Below are 23,412 nucleotides of genomic sequence, written 5' to 3' on the forward strand. Positions count from 1 at the left end.
CAAAAGGAGATGCATACAAAAAGGGAGGGAAAAAAAGTTTCAGAGTCGACGACGCGCATCAAAAGCTGGAAAGTGGTGAGCGAAATCAAACTAGGCAGGTTAACCCATTCCATCCGGGAACGCATCTGTGTCATTTTAAGATTTCTTTGGCTATTCAAAAATAGTAGATATACAAGCTCATAGCGCGGCACCGAGTGCCACGCAATGAACGTGTTGATCTGCTTTTTTTTTGTTGTTTTTTTGTTTGTAAAACATTTGTGCAAATCTTTGAATATATATATTTTTAAAGTGAAAATTTTTTACTCAGATCTTTGCTTCATGGGGGTCCCTGGAACGAAACATTTTGAGATGGGGGCCCCTGGCCAAATACATATCTAAAAATGTTTTCTAAATCCTAACTGTATGTTGCTATATCAGTGGTGGTCCGAATTTTTCCATGTCATGTTTTTCCATGTCAAGGACCCCCAAAATTTATTTGGCTGCGGACCCCCATCTCAAAATGTGTTGTTCCAGGGACCCCCAGAAGCACAGATCGGAGTTAATTTCTTTGTTTTAAAACACACTGCATAATATATATTCAAAGATTTGGACAAATTTTCCAAAATTAGCAGATATACAAGCTCATAGCGCGGCTATGAGCTTGTATATCTGCTGTTTTTTTAACAGCCAAAGAAAATCTTAAAATGACACAGATGCGTTCCCGGTCTTAATGGATTAAAGGTGCCAGTGCAGCACTTACATTGTGGAACCCTCCCAGTTTGTGCACCAGCCTGTGGAGTTTAAAGAGATTGAGGTTCCTGTAGCCCAGCACAGGCCGCTTGTTGATTGCAGTTCCTGCAGGAGAGAGAGAAGCACCAAGAGGGTTTGATCATCACCACAATGCAGGGCCGGCAGCTGCTATAAGCAACATAAGCGGTCGCTTAGGGCCACAACCACTAGGGGGCCAAAAAAAAGCCTTACTTTCATATTGTAATTATGTCATGTATCTCCTATCCAACAACTAGCGTTATTATTTTAGTATGCAATAAGAAATGACATAATGATTTTATAATGGGGGTGTTTGGGGGGGGGGGGGCACCCCAAAAAAAAATCTTGCTTAGGGCCACGAAAATCCTAGGGACAATGCTAGACTATTATAGCACTGGTTCCCAAACTTTTTAGCTCAAGACCCAAAAGAGAAATTGGACGTTTGCCCAGGACCCAAACTAGTTTTTTATTTTTTATTTAATTCAAGAAAATGATTAGATTTTTTTATTTTATTTATGAAATTCTTGTTGTAATTGTTTTTAATTGATGAAAAGTTGTGTTTTATTTTGTTTAAAAGTTTTAAAATCTTTTGAAATAATATATATATACTTTTTTTTATGTAGGAAACGTGGGTCCCGACCCACTGTTTGGGAAACAGTGCTATAGAGCAGGGGTTCCCAAAGTTGGGGTCGGGAGACTGACTTATTTTGGGTCAAAAATTGATGAAATACAATCTAAAAATGATTACAAATAGTACATTTTACCATTTTAATACATTACAAATGCGCAGCGAACGTGCAAGTTTAGGTGGGGTCGCGAGTCAATTTCCGCATTATTTTGGGGTCGCGGGCTGAAAAGTTTGGGAACCCATGCTAATATGCTATAGAGTTTAAATACTTTCTGTATGTGGATCAGTCAATCGCGTAATTCATTTCAATAGAGAGACACAATAAAAAAAAGTCATATATACACACAACTATATAGATTTACATTTTACTTGTATTACCACCTTTCTTTTAATTTCTATGGGCATCCCTATTACGGCCATGTCATAATAGGCAACATTCAGCGGAAATAGGCAAACATTGGGCGGAAATGGACAATCTACAAGCTCACTAAGTGTCACCTTGCGATGCCTTGTGAGCTTGCAGATAAGCTATTTTTGCCAAAGAGTTTGTTATATAGGGAAGAAAGGAGGGGTGAATTAATAAATAACCTACTAATATAATTAGAGGTGAGAGAGACATACAGAGGTAGTCTGTACATTGCAATTGAAATAGGATTTGTTTGGTATAATTTAGTTTCTATATACTTGATTATGGCCTTGTCCTCCTGTGCAAACAAACATAAATGGATATTCCCGACAAAATGATCAGTTAATGATCACTTAGCATCAGGCTTACCTCTATCCTCCATGAACTTGTAGAGCTGCTGTAGGAAGTTCTCCCTCTCCTCTGGGAACGGCTCAATTTCCTCCTACAGACAGGAAGTAGGAAGCGAACAGTTAGGTTCCACTGCCAAGGGGGAAGACTGCGATTGGAACTAATTTTCACCCACTGTAAAACCCTGAGTGTTAATTAATCTTTTTGGTTCCATGTTGTACACTCTCACAAGATACAAATGGATAGATTGAACACTGAGGATTTTACTGTGTACACCAGTGATGATTTAGTTTAGTTTAAGTTAAAATATATTTTTGGCAGGCCGTGATGCCATTGAAATGGCTGGTTTTCACTTAGCTGCATGCCGAAAATAGCTGATCTACAAGCTCACAACGCGTCGCGCTGCGACTTAGTTCTACTGGATCTCTTCTCCACAAGTCCCTCCCAAACATTTTAGTCTAGTTCTTATTTGTTGACGAAATTGTCAGTATATTCAGTCTTAGTTTTAGTCGTCGTAGCTTAGTTTTTATTTAGTTTTCGTAAGTGACATTTTTTGTCATGTTTTAGTCGACAAAATCAACACTGGTACTGTACACTGTACGTGACAGTTACCTCCTCTTCGCTGTTGGCATCTTCTTCTGGCTCCTCCTCTTCCTCGTCATCATCTTCATCACTGCTGGAGCTCTCCTCTTTCACCTCCGTCCTCCAGGAGCCGGGCACCGATGAGTGTCGCTGGAACTCCAGCGCCGCGTCCAGCGCTGTCAAACACCACACACATTCACATTAACACTCAATCACTGAGTCAGTGTTTGTCAAAGTGGGGTCCGGGACCCCCAGTGGTCCTTGAGGGGTTTCCAGAGGGTCCCCGGCTAAATCAAAAACAGTTTAACCACTTTAACCCTACATACATCGGCTATTTGAAAACAGCAGATCTACAAGCTCACAACGTGCCATAACTTCAGTGCTTCTTATTTACAATCGAGTGCTGGAATGGTAAACCTAAAGTTTCTTTTGCTTCTCACACAGGCCATAGGATCTTAATGAAAAATGTCCCAAAATAACAGGATATATTAATAGAACAGAGATAACGAATGTGTCGATGACCTTTTCGCAACCCCCCCCCCATAACTCCCGATATAAAATGTAAGAATATATATCATGCTAACAATGTGTACTATGATGTGTAAATATAGGGAAGAAACCAGGTGGTACCAATAAAAAATGAACGGCTTCAGCACAGTTTGTTGTTGTTTTTTATTTCTGTGAATGGGTTTTACTGCCCGAGGGGAAAGAGCAACTGCTCACTTGATTGACAGTCCAATAGATTGTGTATACATGGAGAGAAACAGACAGCCAGAGTAAATATTACCCTGATAAACAACACATTGCCATAGCTTGGATGTACATATTTCACTTCCTATCTCTACATCATTTTGTTTATGCTGTATTCAGTTTGTGTGTGTGAGTAAATAAACAAAGACTGCTGGGCGTATGATGGGAATGTACACAACATGCATAGTAAAATCCTGAGTTAATTTATCCATTTGTAACTCTAAGCTGGATTAACACTGTGCAACGTCCAAAATCCTCTACAGTCTGTGGGTGCCATGATGGAACAATGATGCAAGAGAACAAAGCTGAATGGAAACACAGCGGCCGGCATCATGGGGGAAAACTAAACAAACAAACAAACAATGTTTGGTGTTTTCAACACAAAAAACAATGACAGCTAATAAGGCTATATCATCTCCATGACCACATATCCAGAGATGGGTGAGACACTGGCTCGGAAATCACCGCACTGTTCAACAAGTGGATCATAGTGACACTGGCTGCCAGCATGTCACCAGCAACACTGTACGCTAGACATTGGAAATACCAGCGGAAAGCACTGCTCTAGTCAACACATAAGCCCTAGTTAAAAAAATTGCAAAAACAAAGACATTTTTTGAAATTGTCAACCTATAACGATGTCCAATATCGGAATGCCAGGTTTAAAGTGCTTAAACAAGTGGACCATAGTGACAGTGACAGCGCCAGCATGCCAACGACAACACAGTGCAACAAACTAGTCCCTGGAAACACAGCGCCTCGAGGAAAACTGGACCATATAAAAAAGGAAACAGAAACAAAACAAAGACATTATAATGTCTCGAGGGAAACGGGGACCGTATACACAAGAAAACAAAATAAAACCCAAGACATTCTGACAAACAGCTGCGCATCAGCCATGGGGGGGAATGCTCGCCAAGTCTGGGAGAAAACTGTGCCATCTTTATGCCCAGCGGCATCTGCATCTGCATTCAGCCATACTGAAACAGGTGGGCTTTGTCTAACCACCATGGCAGAGGATTGCCCCCCCCCCCCTGTATTTATTTTTTACACAAAGCGTAAACTGTCACAACCGTGACAGAGTCAACTGCCTGTGAATACCAAGAGGCTGATTATGAAGAGCTGTTGTCCAACTGTAATTATGAGAAGGGAATGGAGCTATGGAGAAAACAATGTGGGCAGCCTTAAAAAAAAACATCTGGCAAGGGGAGTTGAAGAAAATCACCCTCCAGAGTGGCAGGACAGCCCGGCTTCATTGTGCCAACGCCCATTATAGTTCTGCATGTATTTTCTGCGATAATGCTAGGCAGGAGACCAATACATACTAGTAGGTATAATCTACGCCAGTGGTTCTCAACGTTTTCAGGCTGTGCCCCCCAAAATAATCACATTCCCAAAATAATCATATTTGAACTGGGGACCCCCAAAAATAATCATATTTGAACTGGGGACCACCCCCCCCGTTGTGAGCTTGTAAATCGGCTAGTTTCAAAGTTTTGCCTCTTTCTTATATTATTTGACAATTTGGCCAATGTTTGACCAGTTTTAGTTTTACAGTTAGTTGGTTACTTTTGGTAACTTTTTCGGGATAAAGTCCTTAAATTGCCACTTCACTGTCTGGAGACCCCCCCCCCCATCATCAACCACTGATCTACACCACTGGTTGAGTCCCCCAGGGGTCCTTGAGGGGGTTCCAGGGGGCCCCAGCTAAATGATTGATAGTTAGGAACCACATTGACCCCTACGGATCTGTAACTCTGAGAGCCAGCATCCATCCAGGAACAGAACATTTATTATAATATATATAAATATTTTTTAACACTTCCACCAGAGTTAAAAGAACCCACTGAGGGTTTTACTGTGTAGATTGGAGTCCCTGTGATAATAATAATTAAAAAAAACTGATCTATGCTCATATTTCTGCTCACCTGGTTTGAGCCCTGGGTCAGCTTTTGGTGGAGAGTCGCTGTTCATCTCTCGGACGTCCTTCCGCAGCACCATGTTACTGAAACACATGAAAGAGTCCTGATTAATAACATGTACTCACACCGTCCGTAGCAGGCCACTGCATACTGTCTAAGCCCCGTACACTGTCAACTCTGAGTGTGAACAGACACACTTCACTTCCAATTGATTTTCCATACGAAGCCCATACAATGTACTGTTACCCCGCCCAGAGCGATGCGAGGTGGGGTATTGTAATCGCTATATCTGTGTCGACAAGGTCAAGGTCACAATTCAAGGTCAAAACAGATGGGAGGATTTTTTTTCATGCAACTTGATGGTAAGGATCAGTACGCTGGCCCAGAGGGATGATTCACTTTTGGGTCAAAGGTCAAGGTCACAATCAGGTTCAAACTATCAAGTTAAAAATTACATATAGAGACGCAGGACAGATTTTGGTGTGAGCTAGGTTTGCACCTCCCCCAGGTGCATTTTTGTAATTATGTTAAGCAACCATTAGCGTTGTAATATTACAACCTGATTGGAAGTCTCATATTACCATTTCTAACAATAGCATGTGTGAAGCCACGGTAATGATGTGTATGTAAATCAAAGGATTTAACCACATAAACCCAATTACCAAAATTTTGCAAAATAAAACTATTTGCAGATCTATAAGCTCACGATGCATCACATTGAGATGCATTGTAAGCTTGTAGATTTGCCATGTTTTATTATTTAGCAAAATGTAGGAAATTGGGTTTATGTGGTTAACAGTCTTTCTGGCAGGCACCCGTTTTCATGGCAGGCACCCGTTTTATGATTCTCTCTCAGTTTGAAACACACCTTTGAGAAAATAACTTTACAGGGCCAAAGATCAAACCCAGACCTTTTGAGTGGCAACTCGAGATCAAATCCACAGATGACTTTGTCACTTACAATGAGGGTTATGGTAAAAACCCATCAGCCTTTCTTTTCAAGTGAACCGTTCCACCACTCAGGTGAGTATCTCGAGTGGAGTGTAAGATCCACTGCGTCTACAACAGTGGAGAGTGTCTGTAAGCCACGACGGCTGATAAGGACTTGACCCCTACGACCTCCTGTGATTCAGCGTGAATTACGGCTTCCATTTCCCCCTCTTGAATAATCACCCTTTATCTATCTAATCCAATTGATCGGGTCCACCGCTCAACTCCACAGTCAGCCCAAACTATTAATGACAGAAGTTCTCTTCACGCACGCTTAACCACTGGTAATGTGCCTTTTAGCAATGTCTCTGGGTAGATTAAGGGGCCACGCTGTCGGGTTACACAACACGTCTAATGAGGAATGCTGGCTCAAGACCCGAGACACAAGGTCTAGCTGGTTTGTCATCTATGGAATGTAAACAGACGGAGAGGCAGCGCTGCTGAGTGTGGCCCCTGTTTCTATCGACGCGAGAGCAAGACTCAGTGTTGGGATTGACTGCAGTTAACTCGCCACCAGCTGAGAGGAGGTCCCCCTACAGGGACACATATACTGAACCTCTCTTTTCCAAACACATAACACTATCTGACTGTGTCCTTCCTTGCTGAGGGGAACCCGTGGGGGTAAGCAACTCTATAGCTTGGCTTTACCAGTAAGTCGCAGCCTGGCGGTAAAAATAAATAAATGGATGTGTATTATGTCAATTCAGTGCCCAAACAAACTATGCTCTCTGGTAGAAAAACACACGTCTCTTGGCTTCTATTAAGATATTCCATCGAAGCCCTTTGCCCTGGACCAAGCAACTGAATAAGTCCTAACCAATTCCTCTGTGGCATTGACACACACTGCGACAAGCCGGTAGAACTACTGACACAAACTGCAATATGCCAGTAGTACAGTCACATTACACCTGAACAATATGTTGACCCTACATTTACAGTATAATAGAAAGGAATGTAACACCATACAACCTGTTTTATTTACTTTCTCAAATTAAGCTTTCTAATCAGTATAATAATTATGTTAAGTAGTAAAAAAAATAAAAAATAAAAAATATCAATGACAACCATTCTAGTATGGCTATGTGCCTGCCTGATGAATGGTCATCAGTAAACAACCTATAAAGATGGCTTGTACACATCCTGTCTTGATTGGATTATCTTGTAGCTAGCACAGGCTAACTAGGTTTGTTTATGATTTCAGAGACAAAGCCTGCAAGACAAATATTCCGGTCTTTCTAGGCAGCCGACTGACAAAGTTTTGTTTATTTCGTATGCAAAAAACAGAATGGTTTGATTAAAGTTGATAAGAGTTGTAATGTTTGCGGTTGCAATTGTTGTCAGCTCAAAACCTTCACTTAAATTAGAATTTAGACTGTAGAATATCTCCCCATAGGACACATTCAAGCATCTCCTTGCCTGATATGCAGATCAGACACAGATAAACAGTTTAGAGCACTGTTACCTTTCAAAAGCCTCCCTTTATGGAACCCATTGACAGATTATTATGGGTGTGTGGAACACATGAAATAGATGCATTTTCAACCATTTCCACGACTCACAATTTTCCATCCTTGAAAGAGCGGACGAATATGTTGTCCTTCTTCATAGTCACGTCGTCATGGCAGTCCGGGGAAATGACCTTGTTTTCACATACAAGGAGAGACAGGGGGGTAGAGAGAGGGGAATAAAAAAGAGAATGAAGTGTCAGAGGATGCATGAGACAGAGGCGGGCCCATAGAGTTATGGTGACTAAAAGATGCTCCCGCTAAATACAACGGGGTGACAAGAGACGCCGTGTCCTTAAAGCAAGGGCAAGGCAGTGAATGGAAAAGAGAGTAAACAATCTCTCCCCCTTGGCTGCTCACTCACAACGCGCCCGGCTGCCGTTTAGCGACGCTGATGAGCAGCACAACAGCTAGAAGCTGCTCCAGCGCTGCCGTCAATCCCACCAGGGCTCTCCCTCTGCCTGCCTGCCGTACTTGAGTGACTGCATGTTCCTAGGCTCTCCTTGTTCTTACTCCCTCTCTCTCTCTCACTTATTTTCCATCTGTCATCTATATAATCGCCACTGTTGGGCAGAAACCTTGTATCTCCATGTAATTTTTTTTATTTTTTTTATAAATGCCCTATTTTATACTTTGTCATGTGACAGTGTCAAGTAAAAGTGCCAAAAATAGGCAATCTATAAGCTCACGTGTCACTATACATACACAATGCATGCATTTGCGGTAACACAATGGGCACTATATCTGTTCAGTCACACACGCCAATTCCTGTTCTTGCACGTGCTGCATACGTGCAAGCAAATCAAAAGTAGCACACAAACAAGCATAGCCATGCACACGTTCACTCTCTGACTTATTGCTTTCGTTTAGTCATGTAAGGCAGTGGTTCTCAAACTTTTTCATGTCAAGGACCCCCAAAATTATATGTATTTGGCCGCCCACCCCATCTCAAAATATTTTGTTCCTGGGACCCCCAGAAGCAAAGATTTGAGTTACAAAAGTTTGCTTTAAAGTATGTATTTTCAAAGGTTTGCACAAATGCCGCGCTATGAGCTTGTATATCTGCTATTTTTGAATAGCCAAAGTATAAAATATGGTTAAAGGGATTAAAATGATTGAGACGCTTAATTAACTAATTTGGCTGGGGACCCCCTGGTACCCCCCCAAGGACCCCTGGGGGTCCCCAGACCCCACTTTGAGAAACAATGATGTAAGGTGCCTAATCGTGTAAGAGAGCACTTTTCCTCTGTTGCTGTCAGACTTGTCTACAACACTACTACTCCACCCCTCCAGCCTCATATCAGTGCAGTGGTGTAAACAATGCTGGGTTGTGGTTGTGAACGCACTTCCCCGGGCCGGCCACGGGGAGGCAGTGTGGAGCAGCATCGTGCAGCAGCACGCCAAGAACAACAAACCCTCGGAGGCGGAGCCCTGCTGACTACACAGTAACGGTTAAAGGGGCAGAGACGGTGTTGCCCACCCTCTCTCTCCCTCTCTCTGTCGCTCTGTGTGTGCACCACTTACATAAACTAACATAGCATGTCACCATTTTTTCATTGTGTGCAGACAGAGTCTGAGTGCACAGGGAGGGTGGCAGAGAAGGACTGAAAAAAGACTGATAAACACTCTCTCATCCAGCCATTGTTCCTGGACATTGATTGTTTTACAGTGAAAAATAAAAGTTGTTATCGGCAGCTACTTAGTCCTCTCCTGGTTCAGAGAAGTTGAGTCATCATCACACTGTTTACTTTAATTTCTAGAAACATGCACGATTCAGCCTTCTCCGGTAAATCACGCTTTGTTTTGTTTAGTGTTTTATTTTTTTTACAAATTAGAAATTCAAAACCCGTCCAGCAACAACACCAGTAGTTTCCTAACACAGTCTAGAATGCTACAACTGAATAGTAGGTGAGGTCTGACTCTAAACCAATAACATCAGCCTCAGCACTGAAGTTACGTAAGTGGGCGTTCAGACGAAATGTCACAATCCTACAAGTCGATTGGTGGACCAGGCAGCAACAATGGGTCCATAACAGCAAGGGAGGGAGGACTCTGCAAACAGGCATGCAGGCAGTAGGCAGGCAGGCATGCGGGTGGGTATGAGTTACTGTAGGTAGGTAGGTGGGCATAGGTACAGTAGGTGAAGTACTATAGGTAGGTAGGTGGGCAGGTAGACAGACAGGCAAGTAGGTACAGTAGGCCAGTGGTTCTCAACCTTTTCAGGCCGTGACCCCCCAAAAGTAATCGTACTTGAACTGGGGACCCCACACCCTGACAAGCACTTGGAATTGTAGGAGTTTCTTATATTATTTGACAATTTGGAAAATGTTTGACCAGTTTTTATAGTATAGTTTGTTGATTCCTTTTAATGCAGTAAGATAGGTAGCTAGGTAGATAAGTAGGTAGGCAGATAGGTGATGACAACAACATGATGAGCTCACCAGTGCAGGATACCACGTGGTCTTCCTCTTGTCTCCGGTGGCGACGCCCTCCACACACACCACTTTGCCAAACAGTTCTTCATTTTGCCTCAAGTTACTCTCCTCTTCCTCACTGGAGGACGATGACGACTCTTCCTCTTTACTGTTGAAAAACAAACAATTGATTCATTCATTATCCACTTGGGCCCTGTTCAAAGATGTTTGAAAATAGCCGTTCCACATTGCTCACAACACGTATCACAAGCTTGCAGATCTGCTACGTTCGAAAGGATTATTTGTCCTTCTCCTTGCTAATTTTGCCTGTGTCCAAAATAGGGATGCCAGCGTTAAAAGTGGTTAATGTACACACTGCTACCCTCTGTGTGAGTAAGTGCACTCACTCAATAAAACAAAGAGCAATAATTAATTTATTCACACACACACAAGTGCATGGTGGAATGTATATTCTACCTTCTGTGTAAACTTTTAACATGTGCAATAATTAACATTTATGTATGTATGTATGTACATAATGTATGCACATATATTGCTATACCAGCCTCTACAGTCTGTAGTGTAGATGGCATATTGTATTAAAAAAAATCTAACTACTGCTTGTCTTATTATTTTGAGTAAATAGTTGTAGATAATCTGAAGATGCTTCTATATTATTACTTTCAGTGTACTGCACCAACCTCACCGAAGCAAATTCATGTGCAAAACATACCTGACAATAAAAAGGACTTTTTTTTTTTTAAATCATCAAAACAATCTATCTACATCTCACAGTTATTGTAATTATTTACATTCATCAAATCAACTTCAAGTATGTTCATTAATTAAGCGCAGTTCCACACTGCACCCACCACAGAATTACTGCATACCTTTAAACAGTGTCAGTTTGTCTTAAAGTGTGCACAGCACACCTACAGTATACAGACACACATGCAGACACCAGCTTACAATAAGCACTACCAGCGGATATCTGAGAATTAATCTGCATATTACAGCAATTAAAAATAATGTAACCACAGAGAGGCGTTACTTCACCACAGCTGACATTATGCATGTACAGCACAGCCTATGTCCACAACATGAGGCAGGTCCCACATGAATCCACACAACACCATAATAAATTGCTTTCATGTAAGTGTTACTGTGTCGCAAACTCCTGCAAGTTCTGTCAATATAATATGTTGCCTGACTCTGGGAAAAATAAGCTACTTTCCTGAAAGCACCTTCTGATTTATAGCACAAAAACGTAATGAAAACGTCCCACTGAACAAGGCACTCTCTCCCAGCAATCAAGCTGCAGTCACGGGTAGGAATAGAAATTAGCTGGGTATGCGCGGAGCTCATACAACTGAAAAGAACTTCAGGCTCTGACAACGTCAGTCATTGAATTTCTGATTCAGCTGGGAGGTTTTGGGCAACTATAAAAACGAGTGGCAGTGTCAACAGCAGATCTGTTGCGATCATTCACAGTACAACAAACCACTCATTTAGTCACTATGCAGCGTCACAAGAAAATGAGGCCTCCTCTAAGTCTAAGTGACGGTTGATGACTCATTAGGCGTCAACTGTGGACGAGTTCACTCGTATATGTGAGTGGTTCTCAACCTTTTCAGGTCGTGACCCCAAAAGATAATCATATTTGAACTGGGGACCCCACACCGTGAAAAGCGCTTGGAATTGTGGGAGTTGAGGTAATACATTTAGTTTGACTCAGTGCCACAGATAAATATTATGAAAATAGCTGATCTACAAGTTCACAACGCCACGCTCTGCGAGGCGCTGTGAGCTCGTAGATCAGCTATTTTCAAAGAATGTTGTTATATCATTTGGCAATTTTGCCACTGTTTGATCAGTTTTTATAGTATATTTTGTTGATTACTTTTGATGCAGTAATAGTCTTTTTCTTTTCTTTCTTTCTTTTTTGAGGTATTAAAAAGGTCTTAAAGGTCCTTAAATTGTCATTTACTGTCATCTGGGGACCCCCCCTCCCAAAAAAACAAAAACATGCGTGGACCCCCCAGGGGGTCCCGACCCACAGGTTGAGACCCACTGGTATATGTGACAGCCAGCCTGACGCTCAGGCGAGGTTCGACACTCGCGGTGTTGAGACAGACAGGCAGCCATGTGTCTGAGTGAAGAGACAAAAGATACCCTAATTCCACTTGCTACACAGTCGAATAAATCCTCAGTGTTCATTTAACTCCGGAGAGTGCACAAAATGGAACCGTTCCATTTTGTGCACTCTTCTGAGTTAAATGCACACGGATTTCATTGTGTGCGTTTCACTAGACTGGCTCCGAACGCCGTTCAGTGCACATGTACACACGGCCTACTCCAGCAGGACTTGGAGTAGTAAAATCAACAGAGCTGCAGTAAACATCTAAAGCTTCGAATCCCAGTTGCAACAGTCAAGCAATACTTAGTTCCTTTATCCTATAATTCATGCAGGTGGTAGCTGCAATAAAACTGTAAAACTGCCACGCTTACTTGTCTTATGCATCCGTTAACTCCACTTTTTATGTTTTCTCATATTTCCTGGTGCCATAAAGCCCCCAGAAATGTATCCTAAGTGATCAATTCACAGCTCCGAGGCGTCAACATTTTGAGGTTTTATATTAAAACAAGGCGACCCAGAGGTGTGCATAGTTGAGCCGCGTGGCTCGTTGAGATGTTTGTTAGTTCATGTGGGGGGAATTCAGTTTCAGCTTCACCCAGCTGATGGCTGCTCAGATGGTTATGAGCACTCGAGGGGGGAGCAGTTAGGGATTAAGCGGCTTGATCAGGGACACTTCGATACACAGACCCGGGCCGCGAGTCAAACCGATGATCCTCTGGTTACCAGACGACCTTTTCATCCCACTCAGCTACGGCCACCCTTCATCGCCAGTCAGTCTCATTCTTATAGTTTTGTATCGCTTCGTGGCACAACTAACAACGACTAACCTAAGCAAAGACTTTGTCATCATCCCTAGTTCTTCTGAGGTAAAGACCAAAAAAAAAAGGTACAAGGCTCTAATGTGCTGCTGGGACTGTTCCAAGTCAATATTATATCAACGTTCAAGAGTAATATTGACTTTTCCCTGAGTACCATTAGGGAGGTAGTCGGAGAATGAGATTATGTAGCCGAGTGTCCTCTTTATACGAAGAGGAGCCCCAATTATCTCTGTACGCAACCCCCACCGTCTACAGCAATTCTATCTATTCCCTGATGAAAACCACACAGAAGCCTCCCCAGAGAAGCAGCCTAAGAACATAAAATATCCATTGGAGTGGTCGCCTGAGAGGGAAGGATGATCACATCCGCCTGAGCCGCACGGTGCCATGGCTGTCCTCCTGCACACACGCACGCTTTACCAGATTAAAGCCTGCCAAAAATAGCTATAGCTGATCTATAAGCTCTCAATGCGTCGCAGCGTGACATGTTGAGAGCTTGTAGATCGGCTATTTTCGGTGTGGGACGCCACTGTGCACCCAAGTATGAATCTAGCCTAAGGAGCTGGAGAAGACAGGCCCAATCTCCTCCTCTGTGCATTAAGGGCTATTATGAAGGGACCGAGATGAGACATGAGGGCTAACCACTGTTATTTTCAAACACAGAGAGAGCCTACATCAATTTGGAAGCCTGCCATTGACCAATTGGATCTCGAACGTCAACAGCAGCATAGTAGTCATTTGTTACACAGTAAAAGTTTAGCCTGGGTTTACTGAGAGGGAGGGCAATACTCACACTGGATTTGATCGCCGGCCACGGTTGCCCTTCTTGCCAATGACAGGGGTGCCAAAGTGCTCTGGGTTGGTGAGCGGGAGCCTGTCGAGTGTCTGTGAGGGAGATAGACAGAGGTCAAAAGACAGTGTCATTTATTTTTTAATTAGACCTGAATTACAGAAGGCAGAGGATGCGTCCTGTGTGCAGCTTGAAGAAATTCTTTGCATAGGAACTTATCCACAAGCTGCTGTGGCTGTAGCCAGGAGGGATTTTCCTCATCACATTTGCATCAATATCAGTTTAGGTTTCCTGGAAATATTGCCCACTATGCATTTCAGACAGCAGCTGAACATTTGGACGCCCATGCGGCACCATTCATAAGCAAGGTTTTATTCAGTGCCAGAAAGCACGAAGAGAGAAAGAAAAATGAGACAAACAGAATCCTGGTGTAAAACTGTTGCGGTGCAACGGCAGGGACTTGCCTCGCTCTCTGCAAAATGACGTGCTCCTTTCAGGCAGAGCGAAGACCGCCTGAGGGTCTTCTCATCACCGTCGTCGAACACTGCGGAGATGAGAGCGGAGAAGGAAAAACTGTTAGGTTGTACTGTATGTAGGCCAGGAGTCCACACACACACACACACACACACACACACACACACACACACACACACACACACACACACACACACACACACACACACACACACACACACACACACACACACACACACACACACACACACACACACACACACACACACACACACACACACACACACACACACACACACACACACACACACATCTCCAGGCGCCAAATCTCAAACATACCCCTCCTTCTCACTTACTAAATGTGCCATGTTTTAGCACAGCCTTCTGGTTTCTGTGTTTTAATGCCAACAAAGTTGTTTTCTAGTTTTCCCGAGACACTGATAGGAGGCCAGTACTGATCACATGGTATTATTAGCACATCAAGGACCATCTACGGGCTGTTAAAAGGACAGCGAAATATGTCCCTTTGTTTTGATCTCTCTTAATCCACTGGGGTGCAGTGGTTCAGAAGTCCATGAAGAGATTAAAAGTTGAGACACATTTTTATATCAACTTACCCACAGTGTATATGCTAGCATCTGTCAGCTTATTGATAGTAGCCTCCTGGTAAACTCCATCCTGGTTCTTCACCTCTACAACAGAACCCACCTGAAGCCCAAAGATGAGAGATTGCTTACATCTGCACTGTATACTTCACAGATTATCATTAAACATAATTTAATATTACCATTATTATTATTATTATTATTATTATTATGTGTCTGTCTGACTCTGACTGATAAACCTATAATTCAAGCTCTTAGCATCCCTATTCAGAGGGAAACATTCGCGATGTGAGCTTGTAGATCTGCTATATTTCGAGGGAGAAAAAGAGCAGACCAAGTACAGAGCCAAAAGTCAAGTTTACTAAGTTTTGAGGGTTTAAGTGGTTAAACATCTGAAAATACACATGAACAAAAACCATCAGTGCTGTCAAACATGTCTATGAAGCCATCTATGAAATCGAATGAAAAAGTGTAATCTGCAACACAATTTTATGCGTCCCTGCTTCAGCTCTCTAAGCTAAGGGTCCTTATCCTTAAAGGACTCTTGATCTAAAACATGGCGAAATAGAAGCAATCAGTGGTACAAAAAATTACAAAAAACCTGCAACAGCACCAACAAAAAAAACAATGAAACTGCAGGACCTGTAAGCACTTACAAGTAACAACTTTATTTAAGCCGTTTTGTTTTGTCGCAATGCTGAAACAAACATGTGGATTTTAAGTGTTTAAGTAACAACGGCGTCAGTGACAAGCGACTCCTCCATCGCTGCAATATCTTACCTTTAGATTTCCTTTGATGTGTTCGTCATGAACCTCGGCTGTGGTCAGATCTGGTTTAAAGGTCACCTGCCGGAGGGGGGGAGCAGAATCAGTAATGAGAGTAAACAAGTAATTCCCCCAAAAGGGTTGGCTGAGGCCACAGGAATCTCACACTTGAGAGATGGCAGAGAGACACACAGTACTACTGCCCCTGGACTCTATAACTGGGCTACGCTGATTAGACTCATGAACTCCAGTCTCACGCTGGTCTAGTAGAAGCAAAAACAGCTTTATTGCTTTTGAAGCAACAGGGTTTATGACCACAGATGGGAAAAATGCCCATGGTGCCAAGAAGAGGACTATTGTTGGTGGTCCTTATCCACACCTGCCATGTTGTTTACACAGTAATGCATTGCTACCCTATGCCATTGTTGTCCGCTTATTTGTAATTGTGAGAAACTAAATACAGAGAGAAAGACTGTAGTGTGTCTGTCGTCTGTTTCTGCTGCGACTGTAATGGGCTGTAAGCTGCATGACCATCCCCCCTCACACCCCCCCCCCCCTTCTCCCTGGGGTGAGAGGTGCAGCAAATCATAATCTGATCAAGCTGAGGTAATCTTGCATCTGCCTGACAACATCAGCTATGTGACATACAGACTGATAGTCCGATGGACACTAAGGCCTCATTTACACTTGGTTGCACGCCGGTGTTGCGCTTCGAAAATAGCCGATGGACAAGCTCACAATGCGTCGCAGCACGGCCCGTTGCGAGCTTGTAGATCGGCTATTTCCGATGCACAACATGATGTGCAACCAAGTTTAAATCAGGCATTAGGGGTCGACTGTGATAGTTGTACTTGACGTGTGCTCATCTTTTAGTTTTAGAGTCAGGGGTGAGAAATACATTTTTATAGGAACATCAAAATTGATGGCACTGTGGAATGAAAACATTTTTTCACTTTCGTTCCACTGCGATTGAGCTTGTAATTCTCCACCGCGCAAACACAAATGAGAGATGTTAAGCATTGTTCCCAACAAGACAAGGCTGCCGTTAGACAATGGTCCCTCTTGACAGTAAGACCAGAAAATTGCAATCATTACATTCTCAGTGTGATGGGAGGATCAAGAGAATGAATGAAACTCAAGCTGAGCCCGATGATAACAAGACATAACTAGACAGTGAAACATATGAGACGGCCATGAAAAGCAGGTCATTAAAGAAAAGGGAAGAGAATGGTAAAAGCTACTTCCTGAGGCAGCCTTTTCTTCCACTATGGAGATAATTGCATTCCTGCCTCACAGAAGAGAGGAATTCCCTTCCCTCATAGGGCTGGGCAGAGGGAGCGGAGCCCTCCCTCTCCACAGAAGGGAGGAGGGTGAAGGGCTGGATAAGGACCATGCTGCGGCTCCCGCTCTCTAAATCCTTGACTTGTTGTGAATGTCAGAAACACCTGATCCCCTCTGCAGACTCCTGCCGAGGAGCTGAAGCTCCAATCCACGATTCAACACAGGCCCGTATTAAACTGCATGACAGCTTGAATCTAAACAACCGATGCCAGACTCTCCAATTAATCAAAGCGTATATGATCGACTAAGTCAGCACCCCATCAGGGCTGCACAACTTCCCCGTAACTGATTTTAAGTTCATCGGTATCCCCCCCCCTCTGCAAAACTTTGTGCAGACTGTGGAAATGTATATGGTTTTCTCTTTGAGAAAAAAAATCATTGTAAATTTGTATTGTGTAAAACACCTGACAATGGCTATGAAACATGAAACATGTTCAAATCAACCAGTCACAGAAAATAAAGTGATGACAGACAGGTCCAGCTTTTGGCCCATTTTGTTAAAAATGTTCATGCAAGATATTTATTGTTCTGTGGCTTGTAGATTTTTCCAAACGTTACGTTCAATTCCAGAAAGTTGATAATTATTGCCAGGACTGTAGTCTATAGCTTAACCACTTAAACCATATGTGTATATACTACATCGGCATCGCCTTTTGTCCCTCTACATCAAATCTCTTCACCGAAAATAGGAGATCTACATACAAGTTCACAACGTGTCGCAACGTGATGCGTTGTGACTGTGGATGTGCTAGTCTTGTAGATGTGCTAGTTTCCCCACATGTTTACCCCAGAATACTGTAGGGATGCTAGGGTTCCTGTGGTTAAATGTTAAAATACATATACATATTTTTCTTGTTTGTTCAATTACAGGTTTCATGTTTCAGATTAATAGTGCAAATCATCATCACAGAAAAACATAAATTGCCTACACTTAATTTCATTAGAACCTAAAGCCACATGAAAGAAATCAGTGCCGTATGCTGCAGCCATCTACTTAGTTCAACAAGCAGACAGCGACTAATGAACCGAATGGCTCGAGAGGCAATCATTACAGAGGAATATTCAGAATCACAACAACCCCCGACTAATTGCTTGCTATGATTCAATGTTTGTGCAATGTAGTGCGCGCACGTCTCTCACACCAAGCTTCCTAAAAAATAATCCCCTTTCTCAACACTGTATGGTGATACGAGCGGAAGACTGTCACAAATACCTTGACACCACCTACGGCTTGTAACCAAGAATCTCATATGAAGGTATAATTCATCACACCGTTTGAGCTGGATCGTGAGATAAAAAGGCTCATCATCTGACAATTACATCTGCTATGCCAGAGTGATGAACATCTCTGCTCCTTTGTCTGTACAGGCAACTACAATAAGTTGACACGGTGAACAGCCAGCATCCTGTCTTTGTTCCTCCCACACACTTGCGCAAAAGGCAAAGATGAGTGATCTGTCGCTATTGTATCAGCCAGATGCTCCTGTCCCACTGGGAAAGCAGAGATAGTATATGATGTGCATCGTGGATGCCTTCATCGGCACGGCACAGCACCGACACATGATAATAACCTCAGAGCTCAGCAGCGAATGGGTGCAAGACAAGAAGAGAATTGAGTGCTGGGCGACTGGTGGGCGACTAGTGGCTCCTAGACAAGTGGTTCTCAAACTTTTTCAAGTCCCCCCAAAGTGATATGTATTTGGCCGCGCCCCCCCCCATCTGAATTTTCTTTGTGCCAGGGACCCCCAGAAGAGAAGATATGTGTTAAGAAAGTTTTAATTACTCAACATTTTTCAAACACTTTCAAAATCTTTTAAAAAATGTTCAGAACCCTAACCCTATTTTTGAATAGCCAATGTATAAAATAGGGATAAAGGGGTTATAAAGATTGAGATGCTATATTAAAACATCTTGTTGGGGACCCCCTGGAACACCCTCAACGACCCCTGGGGGTCCCCGGACCCCACTTTGAGAACCACCAATCTACAAGCTCACAAGATTGTGAGCTTGTAGATTGGCTATTTTTCTATAAAATAGGGCATAAGTGGTTAAATACTGGGCTCTGATCGGTATGTGTGGCACTAACATCGGTATGTGGCACTAACTGTTAAAGATGATTTTCCTCTTTATTAAAAGGTACCGAATATGGCCCGGAGCTGGCCTAGAGATCCGGGCACCTAGGCTCATATGCAGCCTGACAGCGCACCGCAGGTCGACGGTCATTGCTGCATGTCTCTCCCAATCTCTCTCCACCTGTTTCCTGTCCATCTCTACTATGAAACTATAAATAAAAGGCAGAAAAAGCCACAAAAATATCAGTACCAATGACGTGGAACACGTGAAAACAGTGTTTTCAGTGTTTGCGCTAGATGGCGCTCTTCGCCAACCTCCGAGTGATCCTATGACTTCCGGAGAAGAGTATACCTGGAAATAACGTGATCACAACAAACCCAGCCCAGGCAGTCCGATCTAATGTTAAAGGATTTAGAAAAAAAACTGCGTTTTTGGCGAGAACAAGCTATATTCAATAGCCAATAAATAAAGAACGGAGGGTCGCGGTGACACGCTTTCCCCCCCCGATGGAAGCAGACACACTCCTCCGTCTTTTGCGACACTCGGGTGTGTCGATCGTCCTGGAGCGAAATATTCTGTGGCTCTTGAAAGGTTAGTAAAAATATTCAAAAACGCTGGCACTGGCAGACTGTAAAAAAAAGAAGAAAAAAAAGTACTGAATAATATTGAGATGTGGAGGCATAGCACGTAACCTATAAAACACCCTTACATGATGCGATTATATGATCTTGGAAAACATTTTCATGTTCCCATCTTCACCGATGCACTCTTGAATGTGACTTATAACAAAGCCGTTTGACACTTTCATCTAAAGCATAATGTAGTGCAGTTACCACCTGCAGATTCAATTTTAGAAGCCCTTTTTTACTGCGAAGGCCTACTGGGAATTGAATGTGTAAACCAGGCAGTTGAGTGGAAACCTTCAAGAATCACCACAGCCAAAGAAACAACAACTCCTCTCAGTAGGATAATTCCAGGATCTTACCACTTTAAACTACTATCACAATTTAGGCATTAAGCAAATCGCCCTTTACCCAGAGTGCAAGATTGGAGTAAATAGCATGAACTCTAGTCAACCAACAACAGCGTGAGCGAGCAGTCAAGTAAATAGACTGCCAAGAAAACAACGGCATAGTCAATTAAACCCAGCATCTTTTTAAAGGATACTATTTAAGCTGATACTATTTAAGCAAGTATAAGAAAGACTATATTCACATGGCAGCCATTTTCCACTGGAGCCCGCCCAACCAATGACAGATTTTTGGATCTGATGCCAATCGTTATGAAAAATGTATTATTATTTTACTTTTTTTTTTACTTTTGAAAATGTTCACCTATAATGACGCGCTCAAAAATAAGGATGCCAGGTTGAAAGTTGTAAAAGAATCGGGACACATTTGCTGCACGATTGCCAATAATACCTCAGAATTGTCCTCAGAAAAGTCAAATAAAATAGCCGATAGATCATGTAGACCAGTGGTTTTCAAGTCAACCTTTTTCATATCAAGGTCCATTATTTATTCGGCATTTGAGCCACGGATCACCATGATGAGATTTAGACTCTCAGACCCAAAACGTAGAATATTTTGTTGTTGTTGGATGAAATTTTGTCAAAAATACCAATTCTTCTACATTCTCTTTTTGTGTAGACTTCTTGGAAATGAAGTAAGTAATGCAGATGTTTAACAATAATTTAACTCTTGAGATCATAAAATGAAACCAAATGGACCCGCAAGGGTCCATTTGGTTTCATTTTACGCTCTCAAGAGTTCTATAAGGGTCCATTTGGTTACCAACTCTCCATCATTTAGCCAAGGACCACCTGGAAACTCCTCAAGGACCACTGGTGGATCCGGACCACTGGTTGAGAACCGCTGATGTAGACCGATAGATATATCGGTCTGGCTCTAATAAGCACACAGTCAGCCACCCGGTGCAGACATAGTGACTGTGGGAAATGATGGATGATAAACACGGAGGCAATTAATTGTCTTACCTTGGCCTTGACCAGCCGCTTGGCAGTCTTTATCTTGGCCTCACAGAAAGCCCCTCTGTACTTGGCGCTGACGTCCGTCCCTACGGTCAGGTAGGGGGGCTCCTCCAGAGGCTGGAGGGAGAGAGAAGGGAGGACAGGTCAGGGAACAAGTCTGTGGATTTTAACCCTTTAAGGCCTGAAAAGACCCGATTCCACAAAATTCCTTCTAAAATCAGTAGTTCTCAAACTTTTTCATGCCAAGGATACCCAAAATGATATATATTTGGCCGTGAACCCCCACCCCCCCCCCCATCTGAATTGTTTTTGTGACAAGAGATCCACACAAGCACACATTTTCAAGATTTTTCAAAAATGTTTAAAAATAACAGACGTACAAGCTCCCAGCGCGGCGCGAAGTGACATGCTGTGAGCTTGTAGATCTGCTATTTTTGAGAGCCACTGCTCTAAAACTCTGATCCAAAAAATTTAAAGAAGAGTTTTCTGAAAAACTGGTCTTGCCATATCAGTGGTGCTCAAAACCTTTTCATGTCAAGGACCCCCAAAATTATATTTGGCCCCATCTCAAAGATTCCAGCCAGAAGCAAAGATTCCAGCCAGGGGGTATCAACCCCCTGGCTGATACACACACCCCCCCCCCCAAAGAACCCTGGGGGTCCCCGCCAGACCCCACTTTGAGAACCACTGTAATAGGCTATACAAGAATGTACATAAATAACACTGATCGGAGAGACTCGTCTATGAAAACATGAGGCTGTTCTCTGGGAACGCGTCCACCAGACTGTCGGACACGGGTGTGCAGCACTGTTCACGACCAGCCAGGACAGACAGACAGACAGACAGACAGACAGACAGACACACAGACCAGGCCACCGACACATAACCCACACAGCTGAGTGATTCATCTGGTGGAAAAAAAACGCATACCATCTGCTCTGGGTGTGGGAGAATTCGCCTCGGAGGGCAAAGAGAAAAAGCAACTCCGCTACTACTCGCTATAATGAATACAACCGTGAAGCTAATAAAAGGCACAAGGCAGAGTCTTGTATCATCATTGGATGTGTATCGGACTGTTCTGCCTCAAGGACACAAAGGGGCAGAGGTTGAAAATAAGCTGAGAATACAGACGTGCCATTTCCAGAGCTGGGGGGGGGGGGGGGGGGGGGCAGATAACAATCTTAACTACTTGTCTTGAACCCTAGCGTCCCCTATTCTGTGGCCAAGATTGGGTGGAAAATAAAAGCTCGTTGTGTGAGCTTGTAGATCTGCTGTTTTTGGCGGAGATATTTGGTGTAGAGGGGAAATGGATGCGGGGGGGGGGGGGGTAATATAGACGCCTGGGGGACTCCTGCCAACAAAGTATATAGGACTTAACCGCTTAGTTGAGCCCCAGCATCCCTATTCTGGGGGCACATTCGTAGATTTGCTATTTCAACAATTTTTTTTAATGTTTGAAAATATATGAACAAATATGTAATAATTGTAACAGGCCAAGAAGACTTCATAAGATTTACACCAATGCAAGACTAGCAAAGATATTTCCAGCTATTAGTGATGTGTGCAACCGTTGCAGAAAACCCTCTACTGATCTGTCACATTTCGGCAAATTTTTCGGTCATGCCCTTGGTCACTGGACTTCTGGACAGACACATTCAAATCCTATTCCGACATATCAGGGGTAGCCGGCCCACCCCAACCCTCTAACGGCCCTATTTGGTGTTCTCCTTGGGACTAACATCCCTCTACACCTTAATCTCTTTTACCTCTCTTTTAGCAAGACGTCTCATACTCCTTAAATGGAAACAAGTTTGTCCACCTACACATAATGGATGGATAAAGGATGTACTATTCTATCTCAAGCTTGAAAAGATTACATTTTCACTCAATGGTTCTTTGAGAACTTATGTACAAGCAAACATGGATGCCTTTTGTGGACTATGTAAAGACCTTGACAGTGGTTGCGGAGGAAAGCGATATTTGAATTAGGTAACACATAGGCTTATGCATTGTATGTGAAAAACTGGTACACACACACACACACACACGGTCCCCTCCCCATATTTTTTTCCTTTCTTTTTCCTTTCCTCTCTCCGTTATTTTTTTTTTCTCTATACTTCACTTTTG

The 23,412-nt window shown here is 42.9% G+C and overlaps 1 protein-coding gene across 3 annotated transcripts in view; it reads right to left on the reverse strand.

Annotated features, from left to right (window-relative positions):
• The window catches only part of arid4b (AT-rich interaction domain 4B), a 51,105-nt gene that overhangs the window by 13,751 nt on the left and 13,942 nt on the right, over positions 1–23,412 (reverse strand). For all 3 annotated transcript variants that reach the window (XM_080449977.1, XM_080449976.1, XM_080449975.1), the window contains exons 3-13: positions 21,292–21,402; positions 15,897–15,962; positions 15,129–15,219; positions 14,502–14,581; positions 14,041–14,132; positions 10,320–10,461; positions 7,933–8,012; positions 5,390–5,466; positions 2,742–2,887; positions 2,151–2,223; positions 740–834 (exon numbers count right to left, since the gene is read on the reverse strand). In XM_080449977.1, coding sequence (XP_080306103.1) covers positions 740–834; positions 2,151–2,223; positions 2,742–2,887; positions 5,390–5,466; positions 7,933–8,012; positions 10,320–10,461; positions 14,041–14,132; positions 14,502–14,581; positions 15,129–15,219; positions 15,897–15,962; positions 21,292–21,402 — 1,053 coding nt within the window. The remainder of the gene's footprint in view (positions 1–739; positions 835–2,150; positions 2,224–2,741; positions 2,888–5,389; positions 5,467–7,932; positions 8,013–10,319; positions 10,462–14,040; positions 14,133–14,501; positions 14,582–15,128; positions 15,220–15,896; positions 15,963–21,291; positions 21,403–23,412) is intronic.

The sequence above is a fragment of the Gymnoscopelus braueri genome (assembly GCF_963280865.1).
Source record: "Gymnoscopelus braueri genome assembly, chromosome: 14".
In the NCBI taxonomy this organism is placed as follows: Eukaryota; Metazoa; Chordata; class Actinopteri; order Myctophiformes; family Myctophidae; genus Gymnoscopelus; species Gymnoscopelus braueri.